Raw genomic sequence first — 17,204 nt, forward strand, 5'->3', positions numbered from 1 at the left:
TAAGGTCATTCGGCTCGGAAGTATCGCGAAGCTTCATAAGTCTAGACACATGGAATTGGTTAATTAACAATCGTACTAATCGGAAAGACATGATCTCGTCCTTTTTGTAGAAAGAATAGTAGTAACCATCCAGCTACCTATAGGCTATAGCTCAATGGTTTCTTCCATATGCGAAATCAGGCTTTAGCCCTATCCATTGTCGTTGTGCGATAACTATCCCACGACACAACAATATCTCTCCTTGACCTTGGGCAATTGATTAAAATGAGCGAAATATTACAATGGTGATTCCCCGACGTCGGATTCTCCCCCAACGAGTAGAACTCTTCTCATCTTTGATGCTGAAATTCATAGCAGTATGACGACCTGACTCGATTGGCGGGTATTAAAGAGAAAGGAGATGGTAAACAAGCTTAGAAGCCGTAAAGCGCTAAGATGGGGTCCGACTTCCCTTTATACCCGTGAACGTGGCGATGATGATTGATAATGGCCTGCTTCGTGTTAAAGGTTGAGCTGCAACCGTCTTCCGAGCAAGGAATCAGTTCGGGTAAGGGAGCTCGCAGACGTGAGAAGCTGGAGGAAGGGTCGTGAGCATGGTTGTAATGGGTGGCAATACTTCTTCTGTAGTAACTGTAGTGTCGTTTGCATTCGATGCAGAAGAAGCGCTCCTCGCCTTCGATAGTGATAACGCGCCCCCTTACGCCAGCAAACATGAAGGCATCTGTGTCGTCTGAGCCAGAGGGCTTCGTGCTCTCATCTTCTGACGTTGAACTAGCAGTTGAAGTTCTGGAAACGGTAGGGGGCTGTGAACTGTGGCTGACCATACGACTAGAGGAAACGGAGATGCGACTGGTAATTGATTCAGAATCAAGGCCGGGTGTGATAGGGCTGGGGATGGCATCCTTAGAGGTGGTTGTATTGCTGATGGTATTATGTCAGTATTGTGGAAAGAAAATGATTTTGCTAGGAAATATGGTGTATAGTATTACAAGGGGTAAGAAGCTTTATGTAAAGTAATACTAAGACGAGCCCATCGGAAGAAGCACCAGCTGAAATACAAGAGACCCCGATCGAAGATAGTAGCAAAGTATATCTAGCCTATCTCATAGAAGATAAGGTAGCCATGTATTGGTATAGAATTGAAATAGACTTACTTCATAGCAGCTCGCTTGCGAAGAACACTGGGTGCCTCTGGCAAAGGCGTCCGTCCATTTTTCGGACGGGGACAGGTAGTAGCCATAAGCTGGGATGACTTTGCGTTGTCTTTGCTACCCATCTTTTGGTGTTATCCGAAAGACCATCGAGGCTGTGTAAAATGGTTGGTTGCATCGTGGAGTTGAAAGCTTGAAATTTTTTATTGCAGTGGGAGGCAGGCGGTGTATCCAGCTCATGGCCTTAACAGTGGTAACTATGGTCCCGTCGAGCTGTAGACGCGCTGTCGAGTTGCTTGGGTGATTAATTTGCCAGGCGGCCTAGGGTTGTCATTGTGAAAGTCATGTGAAAAACTCGGAGTGTTTGTACTTTACTTTAAGACAAGATACCTTTTTTCTTCTTCAATAACTTTATACTTCGTTAAGCCGCCACCGGATGAACTATGTTCAAGTAGTAACTACACATATCTTTAATTATTTTCGAAAGCTCGTGTGTTATAAATTGACCGGTTGTTATTGGACATATGATGATTACCTAGGTATCTATATATATATAAAGCTACGGGGTGTTTTACAGACGCAATGAGAATAACTAGAGACATAGCAACTATGGAATTTTATAATTAAACTACCTATGGGTATAGAATCAATCACCAGTTTATGGCAAATTGTAATTGGTAATAGGTTAGATTTAAACAGCATGCATAGAGACGCAACGTTGATGTTAAATAGGATAAAGGTGTATACATGTTAGGTTACGGTTCGATCACGTACTTACCTAAGGTACCTACCTAACAATCACTTTATTATTAAGGCAAGAGTTATTTTCTCCCTCTTCCTCTTTTCGTACTTAGTTTCCCCTTTATGCCCTCGGAGCTTTTGACGCGGATTTTGACTTCTGTGAGGTGTCTAAAAGAGGTCACCGGATTTCGCTAGGGAACAAGGCGTAAGAACGATAATCTTCAACATAATTTTTTATCATACCAATAACATCTAACATCAAAGGGGAGTATATGCCTAAGGTGGGAGAAATGAGTAGCACGTATAAAAGATGATGAGAATGGCTTTTAAAGGCTACTGTTGACAAGGTATCTACGACCAATCCTTTGCGTAAAAGTTCTATTTTTACGGCTATTTAACTTTCTACTAGCGGCGTTACAACTTGAAGAGATTGTTATCAAGATCGTGAGAATTAAAAGCCGAGTCGGAATTTGATGTGATATTAATAGCATAAACCTTTACCTAGTACCGTATTACCGGGTCTCCGAGTAGCCCGAGCGTAAACAGGCTTATGCATGGGTCCAATCGAAAGAATCTTGATCGAAATCATGACGTCAGAGCTTTTCACAGGGCCCGATCAGTCCGGAATAGGTCAACACAACATTGATTCTCGGGTCTATGATAATAAGTTAATTTGAAACAATATTATATAAAAACATATATTTCATTAGAGAAACCATCAATAAATTTGTTTTAATTAGAAAGCGTCGACCCGACTCCCTCTTTTCCACAGTCCCGAGCCCATCCTGTCGCTGAGTAATCGACCACACACCGGGACAGTATAAGACTGTCTGATAGGTTTTGAGTGGCTGCCACTCAGTCTTCTCATTATACTTAAGTACCGTGTTTTAAAAATGAGTTCGTCAAGTATAACTCCCGCATTCGGGTCGGGTGATTATGTCAAGTTTTTCGGTGCCGGAGCCCTTGCGGCAACCCTCACACACGGGGTAAGTACCTACATGTATCTACCTTAGGAGGCCCCTAAGATAACTAGAAGCTATGGTCGTATCTAACAAGAATGGAGGCCGCAACCCCCATCGATGTAGTAAAAACGAGAATTCAGGTGGACGATTCGATGAAAGGGCTCAACATGGTTAGGGCGGCCCGGCAAATAGTAGCCAAAGAGGGTGCTTCGGCTCTGCTGACAGGCTTTGGGCCTACTGCCGTCGGCTATCTCGTGCAGGGCGGTGGCAAGTTTGCAGGATACGAGTTCTTCAAGAAGAAGTTTATCGACATGACGGGTTCCCAGGAGAAAGCAACAAAACGGCGTACTGCTATTTATCTAGGCGCTAGCGCGACAGCAGAGTTCTTCGCCGACATTGCGCTATGTCCGCTCGAGGCTACGCGTATCCGCCTCGTCTCTCAACGCGGCTTCGCATCCGGGCTTACGTCTGGCTTCATGCGCCTAGCTAGGGAAGAAGGTATACGGGGATTCTACTCTGGCTTCATACCGCTGCTGTTTAAGCAGGTACCGTATGCGGTGGGTCAGTTTTCTGTACACGAGGCGGCGGTCGAGGTCATATACCGCAGTATGGGACCCGAGCGGAAAGCCAAAATGACTCAATTGCAATCCACAGGGGTAGAACTAAGCTCTGGTGTTGTGGCTGGTGTTGCAGCTGCAGTTCTCTCCCATCCGGCTGATACGCTGCTGTCGGCTATCAACAAGGGCGCGGGCGATCCGAAACAAGGTGTGACGAGTAGAATGTTCACACTCGCAAGGGAGTTCGGTCCCAGGAGATTACTACTATCAGGCTTGGGTCCTCGAATATTAATGACGTGTGGTTTAGTTGCTGGTCAATTCGTTATTTACGCTCAATGCAAGACTCTCGTAGGCGCACCGCCAGGCATAGAGATACACAAGGAAGAGTCGTTAAGTTAAAGGCGACGTAGATGTGATAGATCTAGATTTACCTTAATATATAGTAATACCTAGCTGTTGGTCTCTGGGAGATTCGAGGGGGGCTCGTCTTTTATCTAATCCGCCCTTGAGTCGGCCAGATGCCCATTGTCTTCCAGAATCCCCTACCATCCAGTGTTCTCCCTAGCGAAGACGTATCTCTTGGGAGTGCCCTTACGCCCTCTTCTAGCATGAGCTCGCCAACCCAATTTAGCAACTCCGTCTGCCTCTCGACCTTGGCGGTCGATGTGTCAACTTGACCGACGCCAACCTCGGCGCTCCGCAAAGTTTGGATTGCCCAGTCCTGTACTAAATCCCACCAGTCGTAGACATGCATGTCACACAGGAGCCACCGTTTCTTGGGGGTAAAATTTCGGTGCAGCGCGACAACAGCTCTGGCGACGTCCTCGCCATGAATAACATGTAGTGCGCCTTTCCCCTTTAGATCGGATTTTGACTTCACCACGCGGTCTACCCAATCCCGTGGCTGTCGGGCATTTCCGTACAGTCCGGCGAGGTTCAGCACGGCGCCCTCGGAACATGCCATCAACTCATCTTCAGCAATGGCGCGGGAGTCGGCATGTTCATAGGGTGATGATTCGTCTTGCCATTTTGGAGCCGTCCAAATACTTGTAGCGCCTAGTTGTATAAAGTGCGGCTTGGAGCGACCGGGCTTTTGATGTGTGGATTCGTACATGCGTACCAGATGCTTTGCTTGGCCTTCTCCCTGGAGCGGAAATGTGATTAGTACCGTCTTGGCGATCGGTAGCATCTCGAACGGCCCCGCGTCACTCGATTTAGGATCGAACTTGAATTGAATTGTGTCATCCCGGCCGTCCCTGGTTGTAGCTGCATACTTGATCTGCTCGGATTTTAGAAGCGGAATAAGAAATGTTGAAGTCCAACCCGCTCCCAATACGAGTAGGCCGACGCCCTCATACGCGCCCTCATCTACGGACTTCGATATCTGCATGTTGTACTTTGGACTGGATATGGCGATTCACGAGATCTACCTCTTATGTAGGTAGTTTCGAGAGATGGATAAAGGGTAGGTACCTATGTTTCTAGCAAACGGAGGCTTTCAATCTCCGGCAACTTAAATTGGCGAGGTCCAGGCATCTCTACTCCGACGAGCCGACCCTATCGATTACACCTCTTAAGGTCAAGTTTTCGCAAATGCTTGCACCCGTTTTTTTTTAAAAAACCTCGCGCGTCATATGTATATTGCTTTTCGGTCAACACATATTTACCTAATATAATCACCGCGTATATCAAAGACCGCCCCTCAACGAACCAGGACTAGAATTCAAATCAACGATTAAGATGTAAGAAGCTTGACTCTATCTATAACCTTCTACTATTCTCTACGATGATGCCTTCTCGTCATTCCCATAGAGCTTCATCGCAACATCGTTTCTTGCGTAGAATGTTGACATACGGTACTTGGTTTCCCCACGATACTGTTCCAGCTCTTCAAGTGCTTGCTTACCCTCGCGCTCTATCGTTTGGCGAATCTCTTCACTACGTGGCGTGATGCTGCACTCGAACGGCTGCGGCCGCATATTGAGTCCATTCCTGCACGCACGTTATTAGTTTTTATACATTGCAAGTCCTCCCTTTTTTCTGTCCTTCTGTTGCACTTACGTGTAATTGAAAATGTCCACATTAACCGTACTGCCATCTGAACGCTTCTTCTTCTGAATGTTGAAGCCCCATAGTATCCTCGCAACAGTAATCCAAGTGCCCTGTTCGGCCAGTGCTTGCCCCGAGCAAACCCTGCGACCCCATCCAAAGGTCATATAACCCCTTTCTCCCGGGAACGGTCGGCTATCTGGATGTCCAGGGAGATAACGGTTCGGGTTGAAACGATCCGGCTCAGGGAATTCGCGCTCGTTGTGGTGAATCGCCCATACGTTGCCTTGAATCCAGGTGCCCTTGGGAATCAGCCAACCTTCATAGTAGTCATCCTGCGTCGGCGCATGCGGTTGTCCTCCAATTATGGCAACCGAACGCCATCGGAAAACCTCCTTAACAAACGCTTTGACATAAGGGAGCTTTTCTTCGTCTTCCCAAGTTGGACTTCTGTGAGAGCCAATTACACGATCGAGCTCTTCCCACGCCGGCACCAGGGTCTCTGGAAAAGCGCAACAAGCTAGAACAAACGTTATTAGTGTGCTACTGCTAGTGTCGGACCCGGCGCCAAATAGATTTCCAGTTAGGGAGGAAATTTCAGCATCTCTAAGGTTATACTTTGGGCCTTCGGAGAATAGGTGGTGGACGAAAGAGTCCTCGTGGCCTTCCTTTTTAACTGCTTCGTCTGCTAAAGCGTGGAAAAAGTGAGTTCCACGTCTCTTACCTAACCCATATTTCCATGGTGCAATCACATTGGGGAATTTTGCAAGGAAAGGAAAAGTCTCCATGAGCATGGGAAAGGTCTTGCCAGGGACATTCAGGTCGGCAGCTAGGTGCATAACGGCGATGACTTCGGTGATAATAGGATCGCTCCAGCTTTCGACACGCCTTCCGAAGGCGATAATGGAGACAACACTTGTGGCGTACCGTTCGAAGTGCTTCACATAATCGTCGGGTGCTTTGAGTAAGTCATACGCAACGACGCGGCTCTCATTATTTTGGAATTGGCGATACCTGCGAACGGACTGGATACCGACGCCCTGGTGCATGAGCTTACGGTGGACACGCCAACGGTCACGTTCTTCGGGACGCGTCGTATACATGTTGACTAAGTTATCTTGGCCGGCACCTAATTCTGCAAAGACTAACATCCGTGGGCGCGATGAGTAGACGCCTGCACGCTTCTCGAAAAGCTCCGAGGCCGTCCACGCGTCGTTAATCCAAATTGTTGGATTTCTATCCCAAAAGTCAGTCGCAGATTTACACTGGCGGCGGGATTCTCACCGTCCAATCCATATTGTGACAAGCGGCGCATCATATTTTTTAGATAGCTCTTCGAACCAAAGCCATGGCTTCTTCTCCGGGAGCATAAAAGTATTACCTACAACCGGCCAGGGAAAGGGTCCAGGAGGCTAACGGCCCCTCGAATTAGTTATTACTGAATAGATACCTACTACGTGAGTAACTGACCAATTTTGATCTCCTCCATAGCATGTAGCCATAGTCAATTATCAGAGCGATGATGCCAATCACCAAAGTTGACATAACTAAATGCCATGCCGAAAATTGACCGGACATCTTGATTCCATCCCCGGTCCTCAGCCCGGCTAGGAAATGGTCGAACAACATCGCAGTAAGAGGAAATACGGATGTACCTCGAAGATGATAAAGTGAGCTGGCAAGGGGTCAAGAGTGATCCAAATTTAGACAACAAGTGAGGTAAAGGGCGCGAATACTTAGGTAACCATATCTACTCAAGGGTCAAGGACCTGTCGGGGATGGTGAGTCTTATTATGTTAGAATTGAATCAGATAGACAGGTAACTATTACACACCTCGGGGCTCTGATTCGGCATTTATCCTTATGCTGTGCTATTGGTTGATGGTAATCTGCCGAGGAAGAACTTGGAGTAGGCGACTACGATACTCCTCATTCAGCCATTGCTTATACTCCTTTTGGCTCCTACTTACTCCACCCCCGGATTCAGATTGCAGACTAGCTTAGGGACATGGACACCGTACACGTGCCGTTGTGACATTATGGGCTGCTTATGATGACCAACTTAGGTACCTGATCAGACATGAGTTAGGATTATGTAATTGGGATCATTGAGATTGAATAGCTCTTAATATTTGGCTTTTGGTGTTTAAAGCGGACGTCAAACTCATGTCAAGATCTAATAACTGGATACTTATTCACTTGTTTGCTAAATCTACTCATTTTTCTATCCGCCCATCTACCTATTCACTTGTCTCGTCCGGCATCTCCAATTCTAAGGCTTGCAAAAGATCATCGGCACTGGCGTATTCGTGCATCCAACATTTTAGGATAACAGCCCCTGCCCAGATTTCACTCACGTCAGGGAATTCTTGCCTTCGGAATAAGTCATCAACCAGGTTGAGATAATTCATCATCTCCTCAGAAGACCCAAACCGTCCTCCAGGTGCTCGGTATGGCCAATGTCCGGTGAGGATTGTGTAAAGTATAGATGCAACGCTGAATAAATCCGTAGCGGGTGTTGATACAAATTCGGAGTTGGGGTCAAAGAAGCCCGAATCTGGCAAATTTACACCCTCCAACCCAATTTTCTCACACGCTGAACCACCGAAATCACAAAGACAGATGTCGAGAGATGTGGGGGTAGTGGCATGGACGAGGATATTTTCAGGGCGTAGATCAGAGTGTATCACCCCTTTATAGTGTATGTATGCGATCGATTCGACTACTTGCCGACACCATTTCCTTCGAAGGGCAGGGGGGATTTCGTCGTTCTTATCATTGAGATATGCTTGAAGATCTCCATGGCTAGCTTCAGCAAATAGCAACCCTGACGGAAGTTCTGGCTTATCTTGCCGTCCAAGATATCTCCACGCATAGTTAGTTATATGGATAGTCTTATTGAGGTCGGTGAACTGACTTGACAATTCTGGGATGGTCTCCCAGTATTTCGAGGATTTGATGTTCGGCTGCAAAACATGTGGCGATTCTAGCGGCGAAATCCTTATTAATACTATCGTGAGGACGTTTTAAGACCACGCCAGGTTGGACTCGGATAAGCACCGAAGTTGAACCCATGGAACATTCAGATAATATTGGACTAGGCATTGTTATAAATTGAAAACAAGTATATCAATTCTATGTTTTGGCAGTGAGCTTGCGTCGCACAAGCCTAGAGGCGTTGTTTATTTATTATACGTATAGGTAGGTACCTTGGTACTTAAGCTCCTTTCGGAGTTTTTATATTTCCTCGTTCGACTGCTACCTACATGTATGTACACAGTATACTGTACTTCCGACTTATGTAAGACAGCGCTTCCAATAAATACGACAAGTAAGAAAAATTCCCTGTTTCCTGCTTGATCAATTTTAAGTAAATAAGTTTGATCAGGCTGTTTACTTGAAGCTATTCACACTATTGCTCAAATTAGCCCCTAAAATCCCCGAATCTTTTATATTTATGCTCATCGCCTCAATAACAGATAGTTTATACGAGATTCATCTAGCAACGGTATTATCGAGTCCTTGGAATCGTATAATTAAGGCTCATTTTTAAGGGTTTACTGTCAGGTATTTTATTACAAACGGTCCTTGTAGGGAGGGGTTTGAATAATCTCATTATATTTGGTATCCACTCAAACCTCGAAAATCAACAGTTTTAATTAGCCAAAAATCCTTGACTTTTGCTTTGACTTTGTCTGGTTAGTAGAAACAACAATTCAGAAACCTACTTTACTTTGTTGGAAACGCTGAGGTGAGATTCAAAAGATATAAGAGACCACGAGCACCTTATCAGGTTGACAGGTAAGCACACAGCACAACTGAAATTACATCAGAGAAACGACCGGAATCCAAGAACAATAACAAAAAAAAATCCAGTGCGGATCAACTCGCATAGATGGCTACTCAGTCTCAACTCCCTACCATTCCAGAAGAGGTCACGGCCTCCTGGCTTTCGGAAGTACTGAAGGTTAATGTCAAATCAACAGAGCTGAAAAAAATCTTACCCGGTACCGCTACTAAGCTCTACGTCAACGTCAAGTACGAGGATGGTGTAGGCACAGATAAGGCGATATTGATGTCTGCTAACCTCTGTATCAAGGGTGGGTTTAACCCAGACTTTATCGAACAAGAGCCGTGGGTCGTCATGATATAGGCATGTGTATTACCGTTGGCGCTGCTAACTGCCGCCTACGGCCTTTTCGACCCTAGTTTTCTAGCACTAAATCCGCCTACCGTTCCTCCCCCGTTACCTCATTCAGTTCAGAAGGCGATTGTTATCACAGGTGGCGCATCTAGCGTGGGAAGTAATGCTATTCAGCTTGCAGTATCAGCAGGGTACCAGGTCTACTCGACAGCATCACCCAAGAATTTTGCGTACGTCGAAAGGCTCGGCGCTACGCGCGTCTTTGATTAGCATAGTACTACTTGGGCTGACGACTTAGTTGTGGAGCTTCAGGGGAAAACGTTAGCGGGAGCATTTGCAGTCGGAGATGGTGCTGTCGAAGCCTGTACTAAGGTGATACGCCAATGTGACAAAGTCGAGAAGAAGCTCGTTGCTTATGCTGGGTCTTTAATACCCTCAGATACTTTCAGATCGCCCACCAGCACCGTGAAGTTTCTCGGGTCAATGATGCTTCAGCTTGGCCAGAGAGCCCTCTTATCTTCTTATACAGGGGTACGTACCAAATTTATCGTGGCTGAAGACATTTGCGAGCCGGATAATGTCGCTAGCCGCTTGGTGTTTCGAGATTTCCTTCCGCGCTCACTAGCATCTAGACAGCTAGTACCTGCTCCTGAGCCTCTTGTGATCGGAAAGGGACTGGAGAAGATCCAAGAAGGGATGGAGCTTCAGAAAAAAGGGGTATCAGCCCAGAAGATTGTAGTATCGTTGTAACGCAACTCGCTGCACTTTCTTCTTCGTCTAGTGTAGTTAGCAGTACTCATGCCGTTAGATAAAGTTATTAGGTCTCTATAAATAAATTGATATCCTTGGAAATATTATTAGAACTTTCGCTGTATGAAGATAATACATGGACCGACCGATAAAAATGGGACCCGGATTTCGGTAACGTAAAGTTACCTCCGGAGATAGGGGCTTACTGAGTCTGTCCGGATGTGAATGTTACTTAACTTATACTCTATCTCTGCCTATGTTTTTTATATTAACTCAGGTTACTACCGTGAGGGAATCGTCGGCTACGGATTTCCGCCTTCGCCTCTGCCTCTGCTTCAATACTATGAACCGCACGTAGGTCAGCATACTCAAGATCCGCTATGGAAAGGAGAGGCCCAACCCACTCAGCCCCTTACGGCCAGGCCTGTATGCAATGTTTTAAGTCTAAGTGCAAGTGTGTCTCTCGGCCTGGCGGAGATGGCTGCGAGAGGTCAGTACAACTACTTATTCTATTTATCAACCTATTTACCTGATGGTTGACCTTGATCATCCAGATGCCATCGACTTAATAAGCAGTGTCACTCCTCGGACTCGATTCGCAGACGAAATGCGCGCAGTGCTAGAGACTGGAGACGCACAAGCCTGGGCATATACTGATGCTGTAATGAGTGGTAGTGGTGTCAACCAAGTTCAAGGTGAGGCTGGAAAGCTCGTGGAGTTCGGGGATGAGAACTGGTGGGATGAATTCTTCGTCGGGTTCAAGTAAATCCCTATCTACCTCTAGGTACATATTTGATAGATTGCATCTTGCAATATAACGATGATGTTTGATGGTAGAAGGCTCAATCAAATATGCCAATCTTTCAACCAAGACGTTAAAAGTTCTTTATTTAAGACAGGGAACTCTACCCTAGACACCTTCGTAGCATGGTTAGTTGCATATGTCAAGGAGTTTGTTCCATCGCCGAGGATTTCGTAAAAGTCCAGCATCTTCAGCGCAGGTAGATTAGCCGTATCTTCACGGCTGGGATCTGTGATATCTCGGAGCTTGCCGACCCAGTCGCGCAGAGGTATCACTTTAGGGGCCGTCCGAATTCACGGAGTAGAGGACCGAGAAGCCTCGAGCGGAGGGAAGGAGGCCCTAACCTGGCCACCGTCGAGTGAAGTGAAGGTAGAAAATGCTATCCGACTGGTCATCGATGCTTGCTGGTCGCATCTGGATGTATGCTCTATGATGAACTTGAATGCCTTGACAGAAGAAGCCTTCAATAAATTGTTCATAAGCTAGGAGGTACTTACTATGTAAAAGGTAGGGTGGATGCCAACTTACACGGACCGTTAAATCGTTAAATAGGATCTCATTATGTAAGCAAATCTGGAATTTCATAAACAGTAATAAACACTTGCTTAATAATTGACCTCTCAACTCCTCACTCGATTGAATACCTAGACCACGGCCTTAATGAATCGCTTTAATATTATGGCTTGCCATTTTCCGTGACCGAAACATTGCCGAAATCTTTCATAGCGTTTACGCGTCTAGTCGAGTTGGGTATGATATTAGTCCAGCAATGCCTACAGAGCTTCCGATCCTCACTATTGCCAACGCGGCCGCGTGGTCAAACTGGCCATTTCGTAGCGCTGTTACATCTAAGGGCGTCTGGCTGACCCTGGCCAAGAAGGGTGCCATAGCCCCGACCTCGCTCACGTACGCCCAAGCACTTGATGAAGCACTCTGTCACGGATGGATTGACGGACAGGCCCGCAAGGGCGATGGAGAGAACGCGCTTACGTCCTACGCCCAGCGGTTCACGCCCCGCGCGCCGCGGAGCAGCTGGTCGAAACGAAATGTCGAACATGTAGCACGTCTTGAACGCGAGGGGCGAATGGCAGATGCGGGACGACGCGTCATCGAGGCCGCCAAAGCAGACGGGCGCTGGGAATCCGCATACGCGGGTCAAGCAACGGCGGAGCTACCAGAAGAGTTCCTCATCGCAGTTGCGGCCGTGCCCGCAGCACAAGCCGCCTTTGAGGCATTGTCGCGACAGAATCGCTTCCTAATGTACTATCGCTTGAAATCGCTGAAGACTCAAGCTGGACGCGAGAAGAGAATTTCTGCATTTGTTGACATGTTAGCCCGTGGCGAGGTGCCGTATTCGCAGAAACAATCTGTGCGGTCTTCGAGTCCAGCGACGTCAAATAGTAGTTCAACTAGAAGAGAGAAGAAACCATCTGTATCTGACATTCGCCAAGCCGTTCGCAGGTCTGCGCGCGTGTCTCAACGCACAAGACGGCCTTCCTAACAGATAGAGTGTGCCATCAAGGACGACACAATATTATAGGGGTTCGACTTCAACCTAATATGAACCCCTCGTTAACAATAGGTACCTGCTAGCGGGGGTGGGGTTACGTGTAAATAAGATGAACCCAGCTTTACTATTGCATCAAGCCAGAGGTGAGGCTATTCCCACCCTTATTCACATTACATGAACATTACTTTCCATCTTCATCCCTACTTTTCTCATCTATTAGATTACAGGTATATACGTTTTACTACTTCTTTCGCTTTGACCCGCGTTTCCCCACCCTTTTCTTAATTGCGACATATGCTAGATCTGCTGTGAAGCATTCAGCCGATAACTCTCGCTTCGCTCCATCAACTCGCTATGGCTGCCCTTGTCTACAATTTTTCCTCCTTCCACGACTAAAATGACGTCGGCTTTTTGAATGGTATGAAGTCTATGAGTTATAGCAATCACTGTACTTCCCTGTGCAGCAAAATTTTCGATCCCCAATCTAACGGCTCGTTCACTCTCAGCATCCAAAGCGCTTGACGGTTCATCAAGCAGTAGAAGACTCGGATGTCGTACCAGCGCACGTGCAACTGCGACCCTCTGACGTTGACCCCCCGAAAGACGCGAACCATTTGGTCCACATTCTGTGTCGTAACCCTGCGGAAGTCCCATAATGGTATCATGGATGTTTGCTATGCGGCAAGCGTCCTCAATTTCGACGTCGCTAGCCTCGTGGCCTGGACGGGCGCCGAGGCCGACGTTAAACTTGATGCTACCATTAAACAATGCACTGTCTTGTGGTACGACTGCAATATTCTCGCGGAAATCGGCGTTGTCGCGAAGAGAAATATCCATTCCATTTATCTCCACAGACCCTGCTGACGGGGAGTACATTCCCTGTATGAGGCTCATAATAGTTGATTTTCCAGCCCCTGAAGGTCCTACGATGCCAAGAAATTGGCCCGGTTGGACCGTAAAGGAAACTCCCCCAAGACTTGGTTGATCTGGTCGAGATGGATAGGCAAAAGCAACATTTCGGAATGCGACACTCGCGCCTTTGGATATTTCCGAGTTTATTTTCGGAGACTTGCTCTCTGCTTCCGCTTCTATGTCGCGACCACTATTCCCATCCGCGGAATTGTGGCCATCTGTTAAGCCAAGGATCTCTGAAGGCTTAGCAAGTCTTCTATCGCTTCCTAGATTGATAAGGCCCAGTGTTCTCGATGCCGCACTCTTCGCTCGCGAAAATTCAGGTGCGAGGGAAAACATCTGACCCCATAATGTCGCACTAACCAGCATCGAGACTTGCACGATATAAAATTGCGTCTGGGTGTATTCGCCGCGCATGATAAGTTGTGAACCCCACCAGTAAGACAGTGAGTAAATGAATAGGCCTGTGCTATTGGCGATCGAGAGGTAGAGACAGGCATGTAATGCCTCTCCGATCATGCTCGCTCTCGGCTTTTTCAACGCTCTTCGGTACCTGTTGATTATTTCATCCTCTAACGAGAAACTCGCGACGGTTTTAATCTGATTGACAGCCTCCACAGTTATACCTATCGCCTCGACGAACGCTTTGTGGCTTCTTTCTTGATGTCGAGAAGTGACTCGGATTTGAAGGATTCCAGCTCCGAGTAAAATAGGCACCATGGCTAGGCAGACGAGGGCAATTTTCCACGCGAAGGCATGACTAATTATTATAGCAACGAAGAAGTTGATTAGAATAGAGAGCGCTGTAGCGATGATGCTCCCGCTGAACGCTGCTATTGAGGCGCCATCCTTTGTTATAATAGTGAGAAGAGATGTTGGGGTTCGATTCTCGGAGTTATGCCATTCGACACTCTGATTTAATAATGTCCTGAAGCTCAGAATACGAACTCGATAGACCAGGTTCTCTGATATTCTGCCAAAAACAGACCAACTACCCACATTAGCAAGGAATTCGACTACGGCAAGCATAAAGACGAGGCCGCTGAAGAAGTAACCGAAGTATAGAATACTCGATGCGGTGGCGTCACAGGCACTGAGAGCACTGACAGTGTGGCCAAATATTAGAGCCATTGCCGAGAACGTACAGCCAACGACCATTGCACAAGGCACAGCAATAATAAACCAGCCATAGTCAGGCCTAATTAGCCACCTCATGCCAGTCAGGACATCCTTAGAGGAGAGAGACTCGCCAATTCCAGCCGGAGCAACCTTGCTAGGAGTGACTTGGACATTCTCTTCTACTAGTCTACTTTTCTCAAGTTGTAATTCTTTAGTCGCTATATCGTCTAAAGATTCTGCATCCGTATTATTCGGGGACGATAACTCCGAGGCCTTCCCTGTCGGATTGTCTAGGCCCTGTAAGGCAAGTAGATTTGCGAAAGCACCGCCCCGCTCTTGAAGCTCTTGGTATGTGCCTTGCTCAACTACTTCACCTCCTTGCATGACGATAACATGATCCACGTGCGAGATTGTTGAGAGTCGATGTGCTATCGAGATAATAGTCCTGCCAGCGGCTATTCGGTCGATGCTTTCCTGAATTCTTTTTTCTGTGGTCGAATCTAGCGACGCTGTGGCCTCATCAAGAACCAGGACCTTCGGGTCCCGGATTAATGATCTGGCCAGAGCAATCCTTTGAGCTTGACCGCCGCTTACGAGTCCCATGCCAATCTTCGTACCAAACCCTTGATCGAGAGCGTCAATGAAAGTAAGATCAGCTAAATTGGCTGCCTTCTGGACCAGGCCAGCAATTTCCGCGATGGGTCCCCCTTTTCTGGCTGCTTCCTTTAAAACATCACCTGAACAGGTATTAACAAAGTCCTCTAATTCAGCTCCCACGATTAAAGATCTAAGGTTCTCGTGTTCGGGCCGAGAGGAGTTCGCAAGGCCAAGAGCAATGTTCTCGAAAATGGAGCGTCTAAAGAGCTCCGACTCCTGCTGGACTAAACTGACGTATCCTCTCAAGTTTCTGGGGCTTAGCAGCTGTATATCCACACCATCAAATGCGACAGTACCGTTCGTCGGCTTATAGAGGCGATGTATCAAAGCTGCGATCGTAGACTTTCCACTGCCAGATTGTCCGACGATAGCGGTATGTTTCCCTGCTGCAAAAATCAAGTCCACATTGTTCAGTGCTAAGCTTTCAGGCCTGGACGGATATGTAAAGGATACACCGCGCATTTCAATGCAGCCAAGAGCATCCGAGGGGAGTTTCTCTCCAAAATTGACGTCAATGGGCGAATGTTGGTCCATATCAGCCCTGATCCTCTCGTACGCTGACGAAGCAGCTCCGAAAATTGGAAAAAGGGGCGCGAGTCCACCAAGAATTATACAGGCATCAACGAGTAAGAAAACAACAGTATACACCTGGCCAAATGTAGCGTCTCCCTTGCCACTGACAGCATCTGCGATCATACGGCTTCCCTGCCAGTAAGCTAAAGCATTGGAGCTGTACGCAATAAAATATAGCAAACCAGCTTGTATACCAGCAACGACACTTTTCTTCTTTGCGAATTTGTGTGCGAGCGCCATATGTTTCGAGAACTTGGCCTCGAGCCTTGGTCCTGCATCGAAAGCTCGGACGATAGCAATGCGAGAGAGTGCCTCTGATGCTATAGATCCCCCCGCGGCGAATGATGTGGCAGATTTCGCAGCGAATTTCTTGAAGAAGTAACTACCGGCAAAAGTTAAGGCTACGAATGCCGGGGTGAGCGAGAAGAGTATTGCCGCTAAGATTGGCTGTTTAATGAAAGCGACGATAAATGCCGTCACGAAGAAGCTTGCTTGACCGATGAATCTGCCAACTTTCTCGCTCGTGCCGGTCTGGATGGCTGTGAACTCGTCATCTAGTCGGGCAATTATTTCGCCGGCGTGTTTATCGTCGAAGAAGCTGACTTCCTGGCGCAAGATGTGCTGAAGGTAGCGATCCCTCAATCTATGCATTAATCGTTGGGACTGTACATTCCAGCAAACTGTGTACAAATACACGAGAACGAATTGCGCGGCGGCGAGAGCAACAAGTTTTACAAGAATGCCATCAATAATGCCCCTATACTGGGTCGTGTCGATATTGGATCGAACATCGCACGTCAATCCGTTGAGATTATTAACAAGTTCGCCGAAAAGGATGGCTATGAGTGGGTAAGGAGTACCAGCGGCTATAGCAAAGATTGCGCCACCAACGACAAGGCACAGATCCAGCCATGTTGGATCAGAGAATAGAAGGAGATGGATGAAGGTAAAGAGCTTTCGTCGTGCCTATCTATACGGTTAGAGACTATACGAAGATCTAAGGGGAGGTGAATAAGTGTATCCGTAAATATTACTTACTGGTTTGTCCTTCGAAGAACTGTCAGTCCGACCTCCTTTTCCTTTCGCCATTGTTGGTGATGCTTCCCTACACAGAATCGCACATTCGCATGTTGTCTGGTTGTTGCTGCTAGCAAAGACAGAAAAAAGCAGCATTGGATATCAATATCGCAACTATGGACCCAACTACCCAACTCAATCCCCGGGCCGCGACCGGCCAGGAAATTGCGCATAGCGCATCTAGACAGCTTGGCACTTTC

At 47.1% G+C, this 17,204-nt stretch overlaps 8 protein-coding genes across 8 annotated transcripts; 3 read left to right on the plus strand and 5 right to left on the minus strand.

Moving 5' to 3' along the window:
- Window positions 1–413: 413 nt before the first annotated feature.
- F4817DRAFT_319982 (uncharacterized protein) lies at window positions 414–1,276 on the minus strand (the record flags this gene model as incomplete). Its single annotated transcript, XM_049301135.1, has 2 exons — window positions 414–921; window positions 1,155–1,276. 2 exons carry the CDS (start codon window positions 1,274–1,276, stop codon window positions 414–416), a joined length of 630 nt encoding a protein of 209 aa, XP_049154979.1.
- Window positions 1,277–2,528: 1,252 nt separating this feature from the next.
- Window positions 2,529–3,856, plus strand: F4817DRAFT_265685 (mitochondrial phosphate carrier protein). Its single transcript, XM_049299357.1, has 2 exons — window positions 2,529–2,878; window positions 2,956–3,856. Exons 1-2 carry the CDS (start codon window positions 2,786–2,788, stop codon window positions 3,808–3,810), a joined length of 948 nt encoding a protein of 315 aa, XP_049154980.1. The 5' UTR covers window positions 2,529–2,785; the 3' UTR covers window positions 3,811–3,856.
- F4817DRAFT_265686 (uncharacterized protein) lies at window positions 3,857–5,000 on the minus strand. Its single transcript, XM_049299358.1, has one exon. The coding sequence runs from the start codon at window positions 4,799–4,801 to the stop codon at window positions 3,902–3,904; it is 900 nt and encodes a 299-aa protein (XP_049154981.1). The 5' UTR covers window positions 4,802–5,000; the 3' UTR covers window positions 3,857–3,901.
- Window positions 5,001–7,299, minus strand: F4817DRAFT_350520 (cytochrome P450). The gene is made up of 4 exons (XM_049304946.1): window positions 6,931–7,299; window positions 6,745–6,872; window positions 5,473–6,696; window positions 5,001–5,403 (listed from the first exon to the last, which is right to left on the minus strand). The coding sequence occupies exons 1-4, from the start codon at window positions 7,087–7,089 to the stop codon at window positions 5,193–5,195; spliced, it is 1,722 nt and encodes a 573-aa protein (XP_049154982.1). The 5' UTR covers window positions 7,090–7,299; the 3' UTR covers window positions 5,001–5,192.
- A 166-nt stretch (window positions 7,300–7,465) lies between these two features.
- F4817DRAFT_350526 (kinase-like protein) lies at window positions 7,466–8,633 on the minus strand (the record flags this gene model as incomplete). The annotated part of the gene is made up of 2 exons (XM_049304947.1): window positions 8,378–8,633; window positions 7,466–8,325 (listed from the first exon to the last, which is right to left on the minus strand). Coding segments are annotated over exons 1-2 (809 nt in total), but the record flags the coding sequence as incomplete, so codon positions are not given.
- A 722-nt stretch (window positions 8,634–9,355) lies between these two features.
- F4817DRAFT_319987 (uncharacterized protein) lies at window positions 9,356–10,354 on the plus strand (the record flags this gene model as incomplete). The annotated part of the gene is made up of 3 exons (XM_049301136.1): window positions 9,356–9,594; window positions 9,670–9,834; window positions 9,880–10,354. 3 exons carry the CDS (start codon window positions 9,356–9,358, stop codon window positions 10,352–10,354), a joined length of 879 nt encoding a protein of 292 aa, XP_049154984.1.
- A 1,195-nt stretch (window positions 10,355–11,549) lies between these two features.
- Window positions 11,550–13,194, plus strand: F4817DRAFT_350551 (bacteriocin-protection, YdeI or OmpD-associated-domain-containing protein). Its single transcript, XM_049304948.1, has 5 exons — window positions 11,550–11,602; window positions 11,685–12,809; window positions 12,836–12,840; window positions 12,966–13,083; window positions 13,172–13,194. Exon 2 carries the CDS (start codon window positions 11,926–11,928, stop codon window positions 12,655–12,657), a length of 732 nt encoding a protein of 243 aa, XP_049154985.1. The 5' UTR covers window positions 11,550–11,602; window positions 11,685–11,925; the 3' UTR covers window positions 12,658–12,809; window positions 12,836–12,840; window positions 12,966–13,083; window positions 13,172–13,194.
- Window positions 12,811–17,016, minus strand: F4817DRAFT_368672 (P-loop containing nucleoside triphosphate hydrolase protein; the record flags this gene model as incomplete). Its single annotated transcript, XM_049307266.1, has 2 exons — window positions 12,811–16,893; window positions 16,966–17,016. The coding sequence occupies 2 exons, from the start codon at window positions 17,014–17,016 to the stop codon at window positions 12,964–12,966; spliced, it is 3,981 nt and encodes a 1,326-aa protein (XP_049154986.1). The 3' UTR covers window positions 12,811–12,963.
- Between the last annotated feature and the right edge of the window lie 188 nt (window positions 17,017–17,204).

The sequence above is a fragment of the Daldinia loculata genome (assembly GCF_022478755.1).
Source record: "Daldinia loculata strain CBS 113971 unplaced genomic scaffold F4817scaffold_70, whole genome shotgun sequence".
In the NCBI taxonomy this organism is placed as follows: Eukaryota; Fungi; Ascomycota; class Sordariomycetes; order Xylariales; family Hypoxylaceae; genus Daldinia; species Daldinia loculata.

Coding starts and splice junctions, on each gene's coding strand:
- F4817DRAFT_350520 (XM_049304946.1), bottom strand. CDS start 7,089: ATGTTGTTCGACCATTTCCTAGCCGGGCTGAGGACCGGGGATGGAATC. Junction 6,873..6,930: donor TATGGAGGAGATCAAAATTG/GTCAGTTACTCA, acceptor AGGGGCCGTTAG/CCTCCTGGACCCTTTCCCTG. Junction 6,697..6,744: donor GTCACAATATGGATTGGACG/GTGAGAATCCCG, acceptor CTTTTGGGATAG/AAATCCAACAATTTGGATTA.
- F4817DRAFT_265685 (XM_049299357.1), top strand. CDS start 2,786: ATGAGTTCGTCAAGTATAACTCCCGCATTCGGGTCGGGTGATTATGTC. Junction 2,879..2,955: donor CGGCAACCCTCACACACGGG/GTAAGTACCTAC, acceptor ACAAGAATGGAG/GCCGCAACCCCCATCGATGT.
- F4817DRAFT_350551 (XM_049304948.1), top strand. CDS start 11,926: ATGCCTACAGAGCTTCCGATCCTCACTATTGCCAACGCGGCCGCGTGG.
- F4817DRAFT_265686 (XM_049299358.1), bottom strand. CDS start 4,801: ATGCAGATATCGAAGTCCGTAGATGAGGGCGCGTATGAGGGCGTCGGC.